This window comes from Manihot esculenta, chromosome 2 (assembly GCF_001659605.2).
Source record: "Manihot esculenta cultivar AM560-2 chromosome 2, M.esculenta_v8, whole genome shotgun sequence".
Taxonomy (NCBI): Eukaryota; Viridiplantae; Streptophyta; class Magnoliopsida; order Malpighiales; family Euphorbiaceae; genus Manihot; species Manihot esculenta.
Window position 1 is genome coordinate 11,367,354 of NC_035162.2, and position 20,501 is coordinate 11,387,854.

General features: G+C 33.7%; 6 protein-coding genes across 11 annotated transcripts; 3 read left to right on the top strand and 3 right to left on the bottom strand.

The window, feature by feature from the left end:
* Positions 1 to 1,490: 1,490 nt before the first annotated feature.
* On the bottom strand, positions 1,491 to 3,020 carry LOC110608105 (esterase FUS5). The gene is made up of 6 exons (XM_021747315.2): positions 2,723 to 3,020; positions 2,532 to 2,630; positions 2,377 to 2,418; positions 2,108 to 2,237; positions 1,852 to 1,953; positions 1,491 to 1,735 (listed from the first exon to the last, which is right to left on the bottom strand). The coding sequence occupies exons 1-6, from the start codon at positions 3,011 to 3,013 to the stop codon at positions 1,644 to 1,646; spliced, it is 756 nt and encodes a 251-aa protein (XP_021603007.1). The 5' UTR covers positions 3,014 to 3,020; the 3' UTR covers positions 1,491 to 1,643.
* Positions 3,021 to 6,475: 3,455 nt separating this feature from the next.
* LOC110609034 (bet1-like protein At4g14600) lies at positions 6,476 to 9,181 on the top strand. Its single transcript, XM_021748345.2, has 4 exons — positions 6,476 to 6,680; positions 6,778 to 6,901; positions 7,795 to 7,851; positions 8,693 to 9,181. Exons 1-4 carry the CDS (start codon positions 6,634 to 6,636, stop codon positions 8,852 to 8,854), a joined length of 390 nt encoding a protein of 129 aa, XP_021604037.1. The 5' UTR covers positions 6,476 to 6,633; the 3' UTR covers positions 8,855 to 9,181.
* Positions 9,044 to 11,160, bottom strand: LOC110609032. The gene is made up of 2 exons (XM_021748343.2): positions 9,828 to 11,160; positions 9,044 to 9,540 (listed from the first exon to the last, which is right to left on the bottom strand). The coding sequence occupies exons 1-2, from the start codon at positions 10,863 to 10,865 to the stop codon at positions 9,136 to 9,138; spliced, it is 1,443 nt and encodes a 480-aa protein (XP_021604035.1). The 5' UTR covers positions 10,866 to 11,160; the 3' UTR covers positions 9,044 to 9,135.
* Positions 11,161 to 11,299: 139 nt separating this feature from the next.
* LOC110609033 (serine/threonine-protein kinase PEPKR2) lies at positions 11,300 to 14,727 on the bottom strand. 3 transcript variants are annotated; one of them, XM_021748344.2, is made up of 5 exons: positions 14,614 to 14,727; positions 14,439 to 14,476; positions 13,240 to 14,046; positions 12,178 to 12,474; positions 11,300 to 11,942 (listed from the first exon to the last, which is right to left on the bottom strand). In XM_021748344.2, the coding sequence occupies exons 3-5, from the start codon at positions 13,997 to 13,999 to the stop codon at positions 11,578 to 11,580; spliced, it is 1,422 nt and encodes a 473-aa protein (XP_021604036.1). In that variant the 5' UTR covers positions 14,000 to 14,046; positions 14,439 to 14,476; positions 14,614 to 14,727; the 3' UTR covers positions 11,300 to 11,577. The 3 variants fall into 3 exon arrangements, with proteins under 3 accessions (XP_021604036.1, XP_043810158.1, XP_043810157.1); XM_043954223.1 differs by lacking the exon at positions 14,439 to 14,476 and having other exon boundaries at positions 14,614 to 14,689; XM_043954222.1 differs by having other exon boundaries at positions 14,439 to 14,670.
* Positions 14,728 to 14,782: 55 nt separating this feature from the next.
* Positions 14,783 to 17,093, top strand: LOC110607067 (phosphoribosylaminoimidazole-succinocarboxamide synthase, chloroplastic). 3 transcript variants are annotated; one of them, XM_043954225.1, is made up of 7 exons: positions 14,789 to 14,880; positions 15,399 to 15,512; positions 15,608 to 15,697; positions 15,807 to 15,899; positions 16,112 to 16,162; positions 16,245 to 16,291; positions 16,743 to 17,093. In XM_043954225.1, the coding sequence occupies exons 1-7, from the start codon at positions 14,869 to 14,871 to the stop codon at positions 16,750 to 16,752; spliced, it is 417 nt and encodes a 138-aa protein (XP_043810160.1). In that variant the 5' UTR covers positions 14,789 to 14,868; the 3' UTR covers positions 16,753 to 17,093. The 3 variants fall into 3 exon arrangements, with proteins under 3 accessions (XP_043810162.1, XP_043810160.1, XP_043810161.1); XM_043954226.1 differs by having other exon boundaries at positions 15,807 to 15,890; XM_043954227.1 differs by lacking the exon at positions 15,608 to 15,697 and having other exon boundaries at positions 14,783 to 14,880.
* A 146-nt stretch (positions 17,094 to 17,239) lies between these two features.
* LOC110607058 (glutathione transferase GST 23) lies at positions 17,240 to 19,524 on the top strand. 2 transcript variants are annotated; one of them, XM_021746116.2, is made up of 3 exons: positions 17,240 to 17,588; positions 18,226 to 18,818; positions 19,012 to 19,524. In XM_021746116.2, exons 2-3 carry the CDS (start codon positions 18,504 to 18,506, stop codon positions 19,366 to 19,368), a joined length of 672 nt encoding a protein of 223 aa, XP_021601808.1. In that variant the 5' UTR covers positions 17,240 to 17,588; positions 18,226 to 18,503; the 3' UTR covers positions 19,369 to 19,524. The 2 variants fall into 2 exon arrangements, with proteins under 2 accessions (XP_021601808.1, XP_043810159.1); XM_043954224.1 differs by having other exon boundaries at positions 17,240 to 17,398; positions 17,470 to 18,818.
* The last annotated feature ends 977 nt before the right edge of the window (positions 19,525 to 20,501 follow it).

Here is a 20,501-nt window from a genome sequence, read left to right on the forward strand (position 1 = left end):
AAAAATTTGAATTTAAGATTTTGGATATTATTAGACTTATTACACTTTTTTTTGAGTGAGTTAAAAAAAGGAAGTTTATATTGGCATGCCATCTGAAAAAATGGAAATTTGTTTTTTAGCTAAGATATATATACAGTAGGGCCCTCGATTTTTCCTCATTTTATAATAATAATTATTATACTGATAAATGTTCACTCACATAAACGCTGTTTCAATTTTTTTTTTTTAAAAAAAGATAGACACTATTTTAATATTTTTTAATCAGATATAGTAGTAATTTAATAATAAAATAATTTCTTTCTATACATAAAATGTTCGTTATTAATTCCGTGTAATTTGTTATGTCTAATTATAAATAAAATAATATGAAATGTTTTAATAAACTTTCGCATTTTTATTAGAGAAGTACTATTTTGTGCTGCTCAAATATTATATAAATATTTCATTTTTATAACTGAATTCGTTTTCCACAAAACAAATGCAACTTTGGCATGAAGATAGAGAAGTAGCACGAAATTGATGCTCTTTTTGTCTAAAGAAAAATTGATGGCTCTTAATTGGAACCTGTGAATTGGCCGAAGTCTCTCTATCGCTCTCGTAGAGAGAGCATTTTTTTTTTTTTTTTTTTTTTCTTTTTGGTCTCTCCCTCCCCACCTCTGGACAGAATTTTGTGTGAAATAAGTTTTCTTTTGATTTTTTTTTACAGATCCGGTGCTGTAGAGAAAGGGTTTTTATAAATTTATTTTTTATTTTATCTGTTTCTTTTAGCGTGGTTTGCATTATGATATGCTTTTTGGTGTAGTTGTTTGCAGGTTGGACTTATTGACAGTATTACCTTGCCAACGAGAAACCAAGCTTTTAATTAACGGATTGCATTTTGTTAGCGGTGTAAGTCACCTCTGGGAACGTTATTGGTGCCTTCTATGAGCATCCAGTCTCTTAATGGCCATTAAAGTGTAAGAGCTCTGCTTCACCACCCGTGGATCTCATTGGTTTCAGATCTTCCTCATCACATAAGTTCTGCATGCTCTTTTTGTTTCTATCATGGGCTAATTCAACTTTGTGAGTTTTTTGGAGGAAATCTTTAAATAGAAAATGTTCTTGGTCGTTTTCCTAAACGTATGTCTTTTTCCTCCCCTCCTAAGTTCCTGTGCAAGTCTAGATGAGAAAGATGATTACTGCCCTGCTTTGGATTTTTTCCCTCCAGCGGGTTGACCCGTTTCTCATGATGGATGATTCATATGCTTTGGGTTTTTATTTGGGTTAGTCTTGTATATGGTTTTGTTGAGTTAGTTTTATATGTTGGCAGATTTGGGTTTTTAGTTGTGATCTTTAATGTTTCTTATTTTTTTTAGCCAGGATGGACTTTAGATCTGCTCTTTCCTTTCTCTGCAAAAAAAAATGGCTCTTATGTCCAAAATGATTGACCTTAAGCTCCTGAAAAAAGTACACATACAAAGACCCACCTTGTATTAGCTTTTCCATGGATATTCAACGAAAATAACATTTAGGATGTTTTAAAAAAAATGTTCAAATGAATAGTAAAATAACATTTCAATGTAGGAAGTATAAATTGTTACAAGGTAATGTAAATAGATCAACTACAACAAAGTGAATTCTTTCTGATGCCTATCAATATCAGACTACACTATAAGACTATCAGTACTTTCTGTCTTGGCCAACATATTTTCAATCTTCTCAATGAAGCTCGTAGTGGTTTCCAGGCCTTGTTCATCTGAAAGGAAGAAAGAGATGACAAGCGATGAGCAAACCCTGAACACACACATAGCAGCAAAATACCACAAAAAAAAAATGATATGCAAGAAAAGAGAATGTTAATGTTGTCTTTACCCAGTCTTGGTATGGTATGGCCCTTTGGATGCTTAACCACAACACTGTCTACGCATGATTCTAAGAGCTCCAATCCATATGGCTTCAAGAAGTCCATCTCTCCTGCAACAAATCAATCACGCCAGCCATTAGTATGCATAATACATTTTCTTGGGTTTAAGTCCTCTTCCACTAGGCAACCACAACCTTCAGGTGAATAAGCCATTGATTTTCTTAACGGAATTAGTATGACCTGTACAACGTGAGAAATATATACCTAAAAAGTGGAGGGATGGGCACTGAATTGGAGAACCATAAGCCTTCTCGGCCACAGATGTTGCTTTAAACTTAGCCCCTCCGATTATTATAAGGAACTTTATTTTTGGTACCTTCGTTAGAGCCACACCCTGCAAATACATAATCAGCCATAGAAAATGAATAAACAAATAAAAAACGTAAAAACAAAGCTACGTCGCTTTGTTTCTTTCACAATATCTTAATTAAAAAATAAAAACAACATAATAATCAATGAAAACATCGACTTACTTTGGCTTGCAGCCCCGGCAGGCCCGCCGATAATATTGCCCCCTGCATCATTCGTGCACATGCCATGAATCAGTAATAAAAACAACAGAATCAATTGACATTAACAAAAAGAGAAATTAGAGAGCAATTCAATAAAGAAAATATAGTTTACTAGCCTGAGAGAAACCCAAGAGACCATCAAATGGTCCGTGCTTAATCATGAAATCCTCGATGTAAGCAAGACACTCGTCAAAATTCGTGTACTCCGTAAATTCCTGAGAGAAAATTAACTCAAGAATATTTTTCTTTTTCCTTCAAAAACTGGAGCAGAATCAAACGTTTACTGAAGATAGAATATGAAACGAACCTTATTGAACTGGAACCATTCGTAATAAGGAGGTTCAAAGATCCCTTCAACGTCCGATTTGCCTTGGGCAGGATAAGGCGCGTCTAGGAAAACCAGATCGAGCTTTTGAACAACTGATTCAGGCCACTTGTGGACCTGCTTCTTGAGAATTTCTCCGCTTGTTCGAAATCCATGGAGGCATAGAAGCCTAGGTTTCCTCACCTTCTCTGCTTCCTTTCCCATTTTTTTATATTTTTCTCTTAGTTGATTTTGATTCTGTTCTTTCTTGTTATTCAGCCAAAGACTTTTCATTAACTGTATCACTGGAGGCTCTTATATAGGAATGGGCGAAAGCGTGAAACGCTTAGCCAGATGCAGCCTCAGTTGGCCTGAATAAACAACGAACACGTGCTTACTAAGAGTGACGTAGGGAGTGATGTAGGCTAATCGAAGGGTGAGAAATGAAAGTTAGATTAAAATGACTGATTTTTCTGGTTTAAGTGCGTTGCATGTGTGCGAGTGGAGGCACGCGTTTAGTTTGACCCGTGTGAAAGACATGGGAAGAGAAATGTACGACCACAAATAACCCTGGGTGAATGTCTAGAAAATATAGCCATATTAATTCCTTAATGCTTAAAAGGTCAATCGTTTACATTAATTTTAAAATTTATATAATAAAATTAAATCAATTTAATAACTCAAACTTAAAAAAGTCAATAATAAATTAAAATATAACTTAAAATTTTAGTCAATTAATAAAATAATCTAAAATAAATATTTTTTATTTTAATTGCTCCTCCAGTTTTTTTTATTTGTCATTTTATAAATTTTTTTTACTTTATTATATTTTTCTAATTCACCCGTTAATAAATAAAATATTTATAAAATATTAATTAAATGTATTGTATTTGTATAGACATTTTAATGGGAAAAATAATATAATATTTTTTATTAAAATTTAATATATTTATCGTTATTCTTAATTTGTGTGGACAAAACTTAAATCACATATTAAAAAATTTTGATAAGTATGTATTTTTTTTATCAATACTGTTATTCTGTTCAATTTTATTAATTAATGAATTTTAAGTTAAATTTAACATATTTTCATTTTATTTTAATTTTTCTTAAATTAAAAATTAAAAATTAAATGAATAAAATTTAAAATTTCTCAAATTTACTCGAATACATTTATTATAAAATAAAATTTGTGAGTGTGACTTTATTTATTTTATTTATTTATTTAAAAAACTTTTAAATTAGTTTTTGATGGTATTTAAAATTTTTTAGCTATTACATTCGCTTAAATCAAAATTTTCGTCTCATCAAGCAGACAGAATGACTTCTAATCCTACAATTTTATAAATATAAAGAATTTTAAAAAAAAATTAATATATAAAAGGGTTAATTTTATAATGAAATTTCATCTTTTTGCTCTTTTTTAATATTTTATTTTTATATAATTTTCTAATAATTTAATAAATTAAAACATGTTAAAAATTAAAAAAATATTTAAATCATTTTAATATTGATACAAACAATTAATGAAATTAATTTATATATGACGTGTATAAAATATATTTATTATATTAAAAGTTATATCCCAATTTATTATTGGTTTTTCAAATTTAATTTAAAATTTTTTTTATAATAATTAATTAATATTAATATTTTGATTTCCTGACCTAACAAAACTATTTAAAATCATTATTAAATTAAAACTAATACAAATTGAAAGTGTCAGTTTGTGTAATTTGTCTTAATTATTAGTAATAGTTAAGTAAAATTTGTCATCTTCACTATTTAAATTACATAGTTTATCTTTTTAAGATACTAAGTAAACCTTACGTACGGTAAAATAATTTTAAATACTCTAAATTAAATCGATAATTTTAATTTTTGGTGATGTTGGAGTAAAAATTATTGAAATTTTAATTATTGGAAAATGTTTTAGCTGGATTAAAAGTGAGGGATAGTCCAAGGTGATTGTGGAGTCAGATGCTCAACTTAGCATTTGGACTATTATTGATCCAGTTACATGGATTACTCGACCTTTAATTCAGTTATTTATGATTGTAAGACTCTAATTGATTAGATAAATAGTGTTAATATTTATTATATTCCTAAATCTGTTAATGACATAATATATATATTAGATAAAGCTATCCATTTTTTGATAAATAAAGTGAAATGGACGGTTACACTTCCTATTTGTATTTTACCTCTATTGAGATTTGATAATTTTTAATAAAACTTATCTACATTTACTTAAAAAAATATTTTAAATTAAATTAATTCAAATAATTTAATATAACAATTTTTAAAAAATATGAAAAATATTTTAGTATAACGTAAACAAAAATTAAATATAATATTAATTAAATTAATTTTTGTTTGAGTTGATTTTAATCAAATATTAGATTCTCATTTAAAAAAACACATTTTTAAAATTTAACCATCAAATTTAATCAAATCATGTTAAATTAGATAAATTAAATTGAATCATGCTAAAATAAAATCAAATAAAATTAAATTGAATATCTATCACTCTGATATATCGAGCTATTATAATAAATAAAAAATTTATTATACTCGAATTATAATAAATTTAAAATATAAAAATATAAATTTATATAATTTATATATAAAAGAAACTTTATATTTGTATATAAATTTAATGATATATCCATTTTCCAAAAAAAAAAAAATGATATATCAATTTAAATAAAAATTACTTATATATTAATTTATTAAATAGAAAGATAACGTTAACATGTCTCATATATTTTAATTTATTTAAGCATAAATTATATTTTTGATATTCATATATTTCTGTTTTAAGAATTTTATAATAATTTAATTTAATTAATTTATTTTATTATAATTTTTTTAAATAAAAAATTATTTTTTTAATTAAAAATATTTTTCACTGAATAAAATATAAAATTATACAATATTTTTTAAAATTTATTTTATTTTAAATCATTTATATCAGACAAAAATATAATTAAACAACATACTCCCGTCCATCCAGACGTTGAGCCCAAATCCAAATAAAACTATGCTAAAAGTGGTAAAAAAAAATTCAATATCATTTATTTTTTATGTTCATATTAAAAAAAGTAAACCATTACTAATCTTAAATATTTAAGAACAAAATGAAATTCTTTTTTAAAAATAAAAAATGTAGGGAGTGATATGGTTCTATTTTATTTAAAAAATATATTTAACGATATTTAATATTAATATGTTTTAAACTCTTTTAATTAAGTATATTTATTTGTTATAAAGTAAAATAAAATACAAATATTTGATTTGAAATTTAATTTAGTTATTTAAATTGTATTGTATAATTAAGTAAATTTATTATTGTAGTATTTAATTCAATACATATTAAATTTGTATAAGATTATCTAAATTTTGTTTAGAAATATTTCAATTTGATAAAATTGAAGAAAATTAACTATAGTGCTATACAATTAAGTTAAATTAACAAAATTAAAATGATTAGTATTAAAAAAAAATTCATATATTTTAACAAAAAGCATAAGATATAATTTTGAACTTGGGCGTTTATAAATTGATTTTAAATTTAATCAAATTGATTAATTTAATTTGAGGTTAAGTGTTTTAAACTTGATGATTAAATTGACTAAAATTAAATTGAATTGGAAATGAGATCAAAGTAGAACTTTTGATAATGTCTTGATTAGTCCCTATATCAACCATTTCGACCCATATCTGATCAGGCTCGGACAGAACCGCCGCCACGTCTACATATAAACGCCAGCCCGTAATGCACTATCCGATCATTTGGAAAATCAACGGAGGATATAATATGGTTTGATTTTTTTAATTTTCAAAAAACTGTTCAAAAAATTATATACCCTATTTTGTTTTGATTTCGATTTGACCGCTGAAAATTCTCTTCGATGGCCGCCAATTCGAGCAACGGTGGTGCTGCTCTGTACAGATCAAGGTATCGAATCCCTCCCTGATTCGTCCGCTTAGGGTTCATCTGTTTTGATTAGTCATTATAGTCTATTATCTGTCATTATTTATGTGTGTATGTGCAGGCAAGGACTCAGCACGAGACCGGTGGCGGGCTCCGATGAAATACAATTACGGATTGATCCGATGCAAGCTGACTTCGATGATGAGATTTCCTGTCTCCGCAGCCAAGTTAGGCAATTGAGAAATGTGAGTTACCCTCCTCATTTTTTAAATTGAATTATTTGGCTCATATAGTGAAGCAATAGCAATCACCAAATGGGGAATATGTTGAAAATTTTTTAGTAAAATTTCTTGCTAATTGTAATATTAGTTGGATTTTTTTTTTTGTATGTTGAAGGTACGAGTGGATTAAGCTTGATATTTAGTTAATCGGTTTCCATTAGAGCAAGGGCGAAGCAGTTTTTGACATAAATGGCTATAAATGGTGCCATTGAGGATCTCAAATCTCAAGGACTGCGCTAGTCTAATTTTATTTCAAGCAATGTCCAGGGCAGTGAATTTTGATTAAAATTTTGGCCTCTAGTTGTCTGTGTCGTGAGCTTACGAGCAATGTTGTAACGCATTGTTAGTATTCTTTTGCGTGTGTTCATGAATAAGATGGTTGTAAATTAGGAACTTCAAGGGAAGATATATTTTTTTAATTTAAATAAATTGTTAATAATACTTCCAGAGTTCAGTTAGGCGTTCAAAGTTAATTCTCATGTTCCACTCTGAGTTACGTTATATTATCTGCTTATGTGGAGAAATTCAGAAAACCTCGCCATAGATGTACTGCATAATCTTTTTTTTTAGCACTTCAAAGGTGAATCAAATTAATCTTTTCCTAAGCCTACATCTCTACCAACTGAAAATCTCTAACTTTTATGCGTTTGAATATTCTGTTACATTTTGTGAGTTTTATGCTTTATATTACATTTATTTACACATTTGTGTTCCTTTCCTACTTGCTCCCACTTGACCCTTAACATCGATGGTTTTTTTTTTCTTGGTCTAATCTTATCATATCATTGTTAAAATGTTTAAAGTTCTCTTTAGATTTTATTTTGGTCTGTTAGTTCTTATACAAGTATATGCTGCAGGTGGCACAAGAGATAGAAACAGAAGCAAAGTTCCAGAAGAATTTCTTGGATCAGTTGGTAAGTTTCCAATTAGAATGTCCTTTCTTGATAATTTTTGCAACTCTGTATTAAGTTTTAATACATTGTACTGCCTCCTTCTTTTTTTTTTTGTTTGCTTAATATTGTAACTGCAGCCTAGCCAAACTTCTATTTGATTAGCTATGTTGAAACCTCATATTTCTGAGTTTGATTGAATTGATATAAACATCGGTAATCCACAACATGAAATATCAATATGGTAACGAGAAGGTGATGATTAATATCTCTGAACTTTGAGGACGTCACATGATAGTGTGAAATTAAAAGTTTCTATTTGATTAGCTATGTTGAAACCTCATATTTCTGAGTTTGATTGAATTGATATAAACATCGGTAATCCACAACATGAAATATCAATATGGTAACGAGAAGGTGATGATTAATATCTCTGAACTTTGAGGACGTCACATGATAGTGTGAAATTAAAAGTTTCTATTGGTGGCTTAGGCGGCCACAGGCGTCTTATCTGCGCAGAGGTTATCAGCTCAAATCTTCCCCAATTAGATTTTCATTATCTATATGCATGAATTTTTAAATATTGGCAATTTGATTACTGGAAAGGAAATGAATAAAATAAAAGGGGAATGCTGGTATCAGTTAGCGTATAGGAAAAAGGAACTAAAACAGTGATTGTGAATGTGCGATCACTACGTGAAGCCTAAAATCTAAATAAATCTGTAGTATGTGTAGAACTTTATTTATTGTGTAAAGTTTAGTGATGAGTATTATATTATAAAGTATATGGTGCTCACTATTTGGAGCTTCTGTGCTTTAAAACTTTGTTTATTTTTTCTGAGGTCTCAATTTTGTGACATAACAGCAAATGACCGTGATAAAAGCTCAAGCAGGTGTAAAGAACAACATAAGGAAATTGAACAAGAGCATCATTAGGAATGGTGGAAATCATGTTGTCCATGTGGTGCTTTTTGCACTATTCTGTTTCTTTGTTGTCTACATGTGGTCCAAATTTTCCAGAAGATGAGAGATTACTGTTGGCCACTGAAAAGATGTCGAGATCAATGGGCACTAAATGTGTAGATTGGGATTTGGGAGGCGAAATGCAGGATCCATTTGTAATATCTTTACATTAGCTTCTGTATTTAACATCGATATTGTAGTTAAATCCTAGCTATTGTGTAGCAAAGAGATCATCGCTATGCTCGATTTCTGGTTGATGTATAAGCGAAGCTATTCCATGCAATTGAGCTTTTACAAAACAGTTGTGCAGTACAATTTGTAAAATTGTAAATTTGAACAAATATGCTAGCAACCGCAGGCTGTTGAGTATGGCAGTGGTTTGTTTACGGAAGTTTTAATAGCATCTGCCATCTTCCTTGCTTTAACTTGATTGAGAACAGTTCTTGCCCACTCTGCAAAATGGGTTTCATTGTGGCCCACTTTCCCATCTTTGTAGAAGTTGAAGCACTCAAGATCATGTTGTGGAGAGGGACATTCTTTTTTTTCCAATGGTTCCCACCATGAACCTTGGTGGTTCATCCCAGATTGATCTGCCATCCAGTGATGAGCATACTGACCTATGCCTGCAAGCTCAAACCACCCTTTAGGGAAGAACTCCATAACGCTACTGTTTCTGTCCATGAAGAGCATGTTTGTAAGTTGAGCGCCGTGTGGGGAAGCAACAACGTCGGTGTTGGTCATTACTCTTACCTGCAGGGAAAACAGAGGAGAAGTAATACAATTGATATGCAAGCTGCAATGGTCATTTTATCAATTTATCTTTTCTTTTATTACTTAAAGCCAGTCGTATTGCCTTGCCACCAAGAGAGAGCTTGGGATCCAGAAATATGGCAAAAAGTAAGAGAAATGCAAGAATCAGTCGTGTTGCATGCATGCATCCAGTGGCTACACTTTTAACAGGTTTACTTGGAAATGTCATTCCTCTAATAGCAAGAGTGGGAGAGAAAGGAAGGCATGTAAGAATAAAGGTTACAAACCTGGTCACAGAAGTTTAGATCCTCAGACTGAGCCACCTTCAACATGCAGCCGTCCACATTAGCGCATTCCCTTGCAAATATATCAATTACTGCTGTAGCGTTCTTGAATGATCTGGAACCGCTCCTCATGAGCAAAGTTAGCTTTATTATCGGTTCCCCTCTTTCATCAACTTCTCTTCCTTTACCTGATGGGTCTATGCCGCAAAATCTCCTTGTTTTACACCTCAACAGATCCGAAACCTGAAGCTTCTCTTCCTTCCCCATACTTCCTTCATTGTGTCTCATAACAACAGCCTTCTCAAAGCAGTAAGGTCGATCTCCTTCTTCAAGTCCCTCTATTTTGACTTCTCCGAAGCTAGCTTCCATCAGATGTTGTACCCATGATCCCATTTTAGACCTCAGTTCTCCCCAGTGGAATAGTACCCATCTTGTGGGTCTCGGGCAATCATTCTTTATAGACCAACGGACAAATGGGGCCATAGCACATAATCCATGCCACAAGTTTACATAATCATAGTATGTGTCTGACACAAAGGTCAAGCCTTCCATGAACTTGGCGGGGTGTGGAAGAGCTTCTGGCCATGCCAGGGCGTATGAATTCCTGGTGCCGTCCTTCATGTCATTTCCCTTGATGCATAAAAGCCTTCCCTTGGACATTTCAGAAGGGAAATATAGGTACTCAGCTTCATTTGCTTCACGGGTGTCATTTAAGGAGCTCATAAACCAAGTGTTTCCTTCCATGGCATTTTTGGCGAACCTTAGATCTTTAAGGGGGAAGAAGCTGACCGAGTCTCGGAGCTTTGAGATGTAGCTGGAATTCTCGGTGAAAGCATGACCATCAGTAGTATTAAATGCCAATCCTTTCCATTTGTTGAAGAAAGCCCATGATTCAGATGCGGAAGAAGCGTAGAAAGGGGAAGCTTGAGATTGAATAAATATGAGAATTAAGAGCAGTAGAAGGACGGAAGTAATGATCTTGATCGAGTGATGTGAACTCTTCTTTTTGGTAAACGTCTTGGTGCTTCTCTCCAAATCCATACTTTACTAGATATGAAATGAAGCTGAATGAAGACTCGCTATCACATAAAAGACTTCTTTTGGGCAGTTGATCTCGAGATTGAAGTGGATATAACATTAAAGAAAATCAGTAGTAATCATGTTTAGGTCCATGATTTTAGGGTTCAAGCCTTGTTGAGGAATTCTCATTTGCAGGCACTTGGGCGTTCACGTAATGCCCGCATATTCAGCCGCTTTGTTTGAAATGGTGCCGCAAGAACGATTTTTTTATTAGCCTTTCTTCCTTTGTTGAGATCCACCATTGACGGTGGAATATTCAATATGCATTTAGAACAAGAACAGTAATGGCTTCCAATGTTAAGGCTTTCAATCATACAGGTTGACCATCGTTTAAAAATAATCTTGCAATTTTTTATATTGACAGATTTTGCAAACCACTACATCAGCCCCACACAAAGAAAAATTAAATCATAAAATTGCTCGCTAACATTCTATTTACAGATGCTGTACATCAATTACCCAATTCCATCAGGCCTAAAACCATTATTAGGCAAGATTTCCAATACAGTAAGCATTGGGAGTCATCCATCCAAAGAAATACCAACATATATTGCACAGATATGGTTTGGTTATGCTGATCTCCGGCCATCTTTTCCACCTAAGTCTCAAAGTTGCACCGAGGCATGTTAGTTTTAAAGAAGACAGTGGAGATACTGTAGTTAGGGTGTTAGAATCAAAATGCTCTACAGAGATTGTTAGCCGTCAGGTTAGATGAATGCTGCTGCTCTATTGGACCTGTGGGTCCGCACAGCCTGCTTCTCTTTGGCTCCGAAATCTGGACATGGGAAACAGCCACTGTAATTGCATCCACCAAATCGAAGTCATCCTGCTCTTCTGACGCGCTGTTCCAACTACCGGATGACAAATGGTGATTTGAATCCTCACCAAGAGAGCCACCATCTACTTTGTTAGCATGCATCTCTGGTACAGGCACACTGGGAGATTGACAGGAAGTTGGTCCAACTTGATTCTTGATTTTGGACTTAATGGACAGTGTCTTTAACGTGCGTTCAGTGTAGAACAAAATCCACGGATGCCCTGATCCAGTACCAATTCAATGTTAGCGAGTCATCATAATTAAAACAAGAAATATATCCAGAATGCAATAGAAATTATTTGATAAGAATGGTAAGAAAAAGAGTAAACAAGAACATGGCATAATATAAAGCAAAGGAGGAGTTAATCTCGAAACTCGGAGTGATGGAGTGGACAAAAAAAACAGAAAAGGGTACGGCTTAGAGTATTTCTAAAACTTAAAGCAACAGAAATTTACTTAGCACTTCATCTGCAGTTATCCTTGCTGAAACATCCCTGGTTAACATTCTTGAAACTAGATCACGCGCAGGCTTAGATACGGACTCCCATATCCCTCTGTGGAAATCAAGCTTTACATTCTTGATTGCCTCAAAAACAGCTTCTAAGGAGTCCCCTTGAAATGGAAGAACACCAACCAAGAGAGAATGTAAAAGGACACCGGCACTCCATATATCAACCTTCTCAGAGTAATTTCCCGACAAAACTTCTGGGGCAACATAAGCAGGACTTCCAGCCAATCCAGACAATGTCTGACCTGCATTCATCATTTCATTACACAAGGATATCTTTAAAAATATAAGCAATGTGATACTCACGGAGTGAGAATATAAGTTTCTAGAGAAAATGACAGAACATATTCACAATTGTGCATATTAAGCATAAATTTCTACATTTCAATAACTTTGTATCTTTCACATTCTGGAAATTTATGAACCCTACATGAAAGTATCCAAAGTACCACTGTGATAGTAGCAGGCAACCAGAAATATGGCTATGATATGTTCCAGATATACTACCTGTATTTAAAATAACTTGCAAAGAATATAAGACTTTTCTGTGGTTAATCTGAAATTAGAAGTTAAATGTAAGTTGAAAAAATCTTTTCAGCATTTCCTGTGCCTTATTCTTATTTCAGCTAATAGACCAAACCACATAATTGGAGCTAGGCAAAACGGCACCAAATGAGATTTCCATACAAGAAGGAAAGATAAAGAAAAAACTCTCTCAAATAATTCACCCTACTTATTTCCTAAGGTTACTGCCTGCCAAAGACGCGTGATTTTATCTAAAACCAAAATATACTTGAGACACCATTTTCTACCCACCCTCTTGCATTTCCTGAAGTGCGTACTTTGGTAATCTGTCCTATCAACTTCCTGGATATACAAATACATATAATTTTTTAAAATTTAACTGAATGCTAAAAATTATATGGGTAAGTTGCCAAAAAATAGAACACAATTTTGAAAAAGAGTTAGAAAGCAAATAGAATATTGCTTAAAATAGCTAGGAGACTTACAATTTGAAATTCTCATGGCCAAGCCAAAATCTGCAAGCTTTATTTTCCCTGAGCTCATGAGAAGTACATTCTCTGGTTTTATATCTCTGTGCACAACTCCCATATCATGACAATACTTTACAACTGACATCACATCTTTAAATATATTAGCAGCCCGTTGTTCTGAGTACTGACCCTCTTTGACCATCTGGTCAATCAAACGTCCCCCAGAGCATAGCTCCATCACAAGATGAAAACATTCTGCCTCCTCATAGACAGCATGCAATGTCACAACACCAGAATGGCCAGACAAGTGCTGCATTATCTCCACCTCCCTATGAACTGTCTCCTCACCCTTCCGCAAAGTCTTACAAGCAAATTCTACTCCAGTTGCCTTAGACCTACACAACCAAACTGAACCAAATTTACCACGCCCGATAGTGGCACCTGAAACATAGTCATCCTCAATCTTATTCTTTCTACCTGTCTGGGTAGCAGTATCTATACACCCTATCTTCCTCTTGAGGCCTCTTCCAGGTGGCACCAATGTAGATGAAGCACCACAAGGTGGGGCAGTGGCAATTCCTGCAAGCCTACTTTTGCAAGAGCTAACATGTTCATCGCCAGCATCTTCTTTACATCTCTTCTTTAACCTGTTGTAATCTTCAAGAGAATAATGAGACCTGAGATTTGATGATTTCTTATCATGGCTACGTGTTACTTCATTCTGTAAATTCTCACATGCTTCCGTTTCACTTCCTTTCCTCTTCTTCCTCATCATAACGAATTAGGACTCTCCAATGGGAATTCCGCTAACAATAGATGAAACTGTGAGGGAAAAAAAGAAGAGAAAGGACGGATTAATTGACATCAAGGTTCTCTTCTGCACCTACGCAAACTACTTAATTGACATCAAAATGCATTCGATAAGGTTCTGATTGCCCAGAATGAGAAAAAATAGTCACATTTGTTTTGCCGAAAAATTGTTCTTTATTATTATTTTTTCATTATTCCAAACTTTTCATCCTCTGAGCTCTATTTGGTCCCCAGATAAACCCTAAAACCACCGAAACTGAAAACAGAAACTGTTCGATTATGCATTTGATGAGTAACATTAGGGATCAAAAGTAATAACAACGCCACTTTCAATAATCCTCAATAAACTCCAATTAATCAAATATATTAAAAGGATAAAAGAAAAAATTGGGCAAAGATCAAACCTTATGGGCTAAAATTTCCTTTGAATTCAGAAGCAAAACTGATAAAATCCGCCCAGAAAGCGATAAAATACATGCACATAACACAAATTGGGAGACGTCATTAACGGAACTTTGAAACGGATCGATATTGGAAACCATAGAAATCTCAGATTCAAGATACGGGTCAAAATCTTACATAATCAAGAGGAAGGGAAAAAAGATCAATCTTTACTGGGACGCGAAAGCGATGGACAGAGAGGACCAGATGATTACGAGATTTTACTTTTTAGTCAAGTTTGTGGCATTTTATTACCCAACTTCGCGTCCGCTTATAACTCTATAAGGCTCTGGCTTTTCTAAATTCGGCCCATATACCGACTGGACCCTATATATAATACGTTCCTTTTAAACGACAACGTAGAGCCGTCAGGACCTCGAGAGCGCAGCGAAGATGACTCCATGCGTAAGAACCTTAAACCCACCCAAAACCCTTCTCAATAATTCAGGCTCTCAGTACCTAATTCGAATTCCCCTTCGATCTCTTCCTTTGCTCTGTGCCTCTGTCTATTTAGTTGAAAGTGTTAACCATTTCTTATGCAAAACGAGTCCAAGAAACAAATTGGCTTCAATCCCTTTTTCTAAAGGTTTTGTTTGGTTGCATTCCTGTGTATGATGAGAAAAGATCTCTTGTAAAACTTGTTTGATTGTTGTGATGGGTAGCAAAATGAATTAAGCTGATCGATTTCGTAAGTAAGAGATATTTATGACGGTGGGGATATCTTGTTTTGGTCACAACTGATCGGCAGAGTGCTTTTGATAGAATTCTTGCTTATATTCCCTTTAAAGGCCAGATATTTTCGGGCTTTGCTTCCCTATCGCTTTTTTTTTCCTTGGGGGAGTCATGATTATTGATCGATTGAACATATATACTGTACTGAGAAATGGTTAAAAAAAACTTAGTTGTAACTATTTTGTTCTCAGGTTCTAAATGAGACGAGTCTCTGGTGGTTTAACAGAACTCAACGCATTGTAGCAGCTCCTGATAAATATGTTACAATTGCAAAGAACGCTCAGTTTTTCCTGTTGAATTTGTTGGTGAGTGTTTCAAGTGCGGGTTTAGATATTTTTTTTTCTTTTTTCCTGCTGTTTTCAAATGAAAAATGCTTTAGAGCATTCCTTGCGACTTGCAGCATGTAGCTTTAGAGCATGGCTTGATATTAGTAGACACAAAATATGAGTTTGGAAAGGACTCTGATGGTTCAATTCTGTTGATTGATGAGGTTTGGAATAATCTCACTATGATAATTTATTGTTCTTACAGTCACTCATATACTGTGCTCCTAGACCAATTACTTCCATAATGAGTTTAAATGTCTTTTGTGATGATAGGTGCATACACCTGACTCAAGCAGATATTGGATTGCCGCCCATTCTCATGAAGAACGCTTTCAGAATGGTCTTGAACCTCAAAATGTTGATAAGTTGTGTTATTTGATTTAATTATTGTTTTTCATCTGTGTTGTACATTTACGATGGAAGTATGCGCCAATGTCCTCTCTGCGCGTGTGTGCCTCTTTATTTATTTGTTTTGGATGGTGTTTGGATTCATCATTCTTGGTGGTTTTTATTATTTTTTAGTGTGGAGCACATGTGATTTATACTCTTGATGTTTAAAAAATATTAACTTTTTTCAGGAGCTTTTGCGGTTATGGTTCAAGGATCATTGTGATCCATACAAAGATGAGGCAAGTTAACCAAAGTAGTCCATATATAGTTGTCATGCCTATTTGCAGTGTGCTAAATATCTTTTTCTGATGCTGATTTTAGGTCCTTCCTGATGCACCTGAAGAACTTGTTTGTGAGCTAGCATGGAGGTAAATCAAATCTCTTATGTCATCGTTCCTTGCCTTCATTGAGTAATGGATAAATGGCGACTCACCTGGGGATGTGGAGGAGATCCTAGTAACACCTTAGAATGTCAATGATCTTTATCATTAATTTTATTTGTTAGTCCTGCCAATGATTGATGAAATAGATTGTCTACAAGTGAAAATTACATACAAGAATTTTTATACGTTGAGGTTTGATAAATAGCCCACCATATTATCCTTATCATTATTAGTTGACTCTGTTTTTTCCCTCTCTTTATATGATAAATATATTTTATTGTTTGAGACAATAACTAAATCTAAATTTGAGGCACCAACTGCAAGAGGTATATTCTATCGCAAAGAAATCTTGTTATTTTATGATATCATGCAGTGTTATTTAGTTCCTTCTTGCTTCTAAACTAGCATTTAGTGACCGTGTTGTGTCATTGTGCAGGAACCAATAGTTTATCGGATATCCAAAAGTGTTGAACTAGCATTATCATCCTTGAAGTGATCTAGCCTTTGAAGCTCCAAATGCTTCTCGGATTGAGGTTACAGCAGGAATTCGAGATATTTTTCTTTTCTTTTTCTTTTTTCTACCCTATTTAAGGCATTCGGTCTCTGGCATGCTAATTTCCAGATGCCATAGGTTTACGATTGAGGTGTGCATAATATGCCAAATTATTCTGGGTTTAACACGCTCGTGTAACTAATAATGGGCTGTCTATTGTGTCCTTCTCCTCTCAGTGTATTTTCATTAAAAATAGTAATGGACAATGCTATTGAATAAATGAATTTATTCATTTTACGATCCCAAGATCCCACTTGAATCTCATGGAACTTGTGAATATGGTCATTTGCTTAAAAATGGCTGGAAGTGCCTGTTTGTTTGGTTATCGGGCAAGACCTTTCACCCTTGGAGTCTAGTGGCCTTTTGAAACCGAAAGGGACATGCAATAAAAGTATGATCTGTTCATACAAAATTCTCTTTGTTTGTAAATGAAAGCAAGCCCTTGGCGACGTCTGTTGATCATGGAATACCTTAATGAGGTGTAGAAGGAAAGTCCTTTCCTTCCCACAAGATCCTAATGATAGGGCCAAAACACGCAGGTTTGTTCTTCTGTAAAATACATTCATTCTATTGCATTCCATTATGTGCTTATTTCAAAGTTCTTCTCTAGTGCATGCCACTAATGCGAACATTTGTGGTGGAATGAGAGGAGAAAGAGAAGGAAGCAGAAAAAGCTCAAGAGCAGTTCAAGGTTGGAGAAAGGTTTGGTGCAGAAGCAATTTCTAGGAGGTAAAACAATAAAATCTGGGTACATTGCTGCTGGCTGGATCTGAATCTGGATTCAATTAGCTGAAAGAATTGCAGATGTGTGAACCTGATTGATGCAGCTTGAATCCTTTCTCAGCAGTTGTAGCTGAACTTGCCTTATTGGCTGCCTGCACATTATGATGTGGCACTAGTATATTAAAACCTACTTGGAATGAAAAAAAAATTGAGAATTCAATTCAATTATTATCTTTTAATTCTCAGGTTTAAAATGAAAAATTTTTTTTAACTGCTTAGGAAAAATTTTCAACTTATAGAATTTTGTGTGATTGCATGAGATTCAATTGAATTTTTTTTTACAAATGATTTACTCTGGTTAAATGATATGAACTTAGAACCATGTGCAGTAGATAAACGACATCCAGTGTTCCCATTCCCCTGAAGATTCTGCAGATGCCATCACAACATGTGATGTTTTCCTAGTCCAGTATAATGATGCTTTGTCGTCTTTCACATTTGTCTTTCACTCCGTTAGTGTCTGATAAGTCTTGAGACACCGTGAGCTTTATCAGGGAACTTTTTCGGTGTTGAATTTTACGCATGTGCGCTTTTCAATTTTCTACTGCACAGACCAAGACAGTGACATATTAGCATATTGCAGGTGACTGTTTCGATGACAGATATTTCAAGTCGTGTTTGTTGTTACGCTGGCATTGGTGGCTCCATCTTTTTCCACGAGATCACGGATCTCTTGACACTGATATTAGTCCAAAAACACATTGATAGAGTGCTTTTCATCTTGTCAGTTCAAAAAATTTCCATGAACACGGAGAAAAAACTCCTACTTATTAGAAGTCCACATAGGCGGCTAAAGTGATAAAATAAGGGATCATGCACCATCTAGACTGCGACTAATAGCCTACTTGGACAAAATTAACAATGGCTGGAGACAAGGTAACTTTGCTTGGATTCTGGGGAAGTCCTTTTGCTCTTAGAGTTAAATGGGCTCTGAAGCTGAAAGGGGTAGATTACGAGTATATTGAAGAGGATCTCTCAAACAAGAGTCCCTTGCTGTTGCTGTACAACCCTGTCCACAAGAAAGTTCCAGTACTTGTGCACAACAGCAATCCTGTGGCGGAGTCTCTGGTAATAATCGAGTACATAGATGAGGTTTGGAAGGGAAATCCACTCCTTCCACTTGATCCCCACGAAAGGGCTAAGGCACGCTTCTGGGCAAAATTTGCAGATGAGAAGGTAAGTGAAGAAACATCATTTTTGTAAATTGCACAATTTCAGACAGACTGGCTCAGAAATTTTCAAACAGGAACAAATCCATAAAAGATGGTATTCATTTCCTTGAAAAATGACATTTACTACAAAATTAGCATACGAAGTTAGAATATTTTCTTTTAAGAAATCCATTCATACATTCTGCTCTTCTATGCAGTGCATGGGTGTGATCATACGCACATTTCTCACCGAAGGAGAGGAGAAAGACAAAGTAGTGAAGGAGGCTCGAGAGAATCTAAAGAGTTTGGAAGGCGCCTTGGAGGGGAAGAAATTCTTTGGAGGCGAAACAATAGGCTATCTGGAGATTGCTGCAGGATGGATTCGACCATGGACTCAAATAGTTGAGGAAATTGCAGGTGTAAAGGTGATGGATGCAGAGACCATGCCTCTGTTAAACACTTGGTTTGACAATTTCCTTCAAGTTCCTGCTGTTAAGGAATGTATCCCTCCCCGGGATAAACTGCGAGAGCACCTCAAAGGCCTCTACGTGTTGTGGAGAGGCTCATCAACTTGAAGCTTTAAGCTTTATTTCTCATCGTGCCTACCTGTATTTTGTGCATGATCGCTTGTTTGCTGTATTATATAAACAACAAGCTGTATTCGGACAGAAATATCATGTGATCAAATTTAAAATAAAAAATAAAAAAATCACAGCTCAATTACTCAGAAATAGCATGTAATGCATTTCTATAAGAACCCTTGTGCATGATGAGGATGTGCGCCACAATTGCTAGGCAAAACAAAAGCTTCCACAAGTGATTACAGTTGTACTAGGGTGGAACATTTAGCAGCATTCATGACTGCATATTGCCTGCAAGCAGTCACCATTTCCTACTCCAAATTCTTTTGGTTTCTACACATCATCTGCAGATCACACCCTCTGCTAAATTATCAGCTCTTGTTCATGTCAAATATCTTGGAAATATAAGATTTACAAAATTACTGAAGAATCAAATTCTTCTTCATTTTTAAGTTGTTGCAGTTGCTTAACTTGCAAAAGCATTTCAAGTGCACAGAGGACATCAATAGCATACACCTGCCAGCATCTACATAACATTGGTGAAATTCTTTCTTTTCCCTTCTTTGCTCCCAACAAGGTTTAAAAGGTCCTCATGATCAAACTTCTACCTCACTTAAAGAAGCAATTTGCTGAATTAAGAAATATTTGCATATAGCAAGTGAACAAGAAAGATCAGCAGTTTGTTGAATTTAGCAAGATTTGCACACGTTAAGCTTCCCTCTTATAAGGAATGCTTGGTTCCTTCATTTATGCCCTTCCAGTTTTCTATTCTTCTCCATATACCCTTAAATAGCCATAAAACGAACACTCCATTTACAATGCTCAACATAGCAGACACTTGCTTCATAATTAATAATTATAATAAAATAATTATACACATCACAATTATATACATATTAAGGAAGATAATTTTTATTTATTTTTTAATTATATTTATTTTAAAAATATTAAATTTTATTAAATATTTTAATTTTTTTTAAAATAAAATAAAATTATAATAATTAATTTATATTTTATTATAATATAAAAAATAAATAATAATTTTAAAATAATTAAAAAATAAAAATAAATAAATATTATGAGATAAAACGAATATATTTTAAGATTTCTTCTATCACTATGCTTAC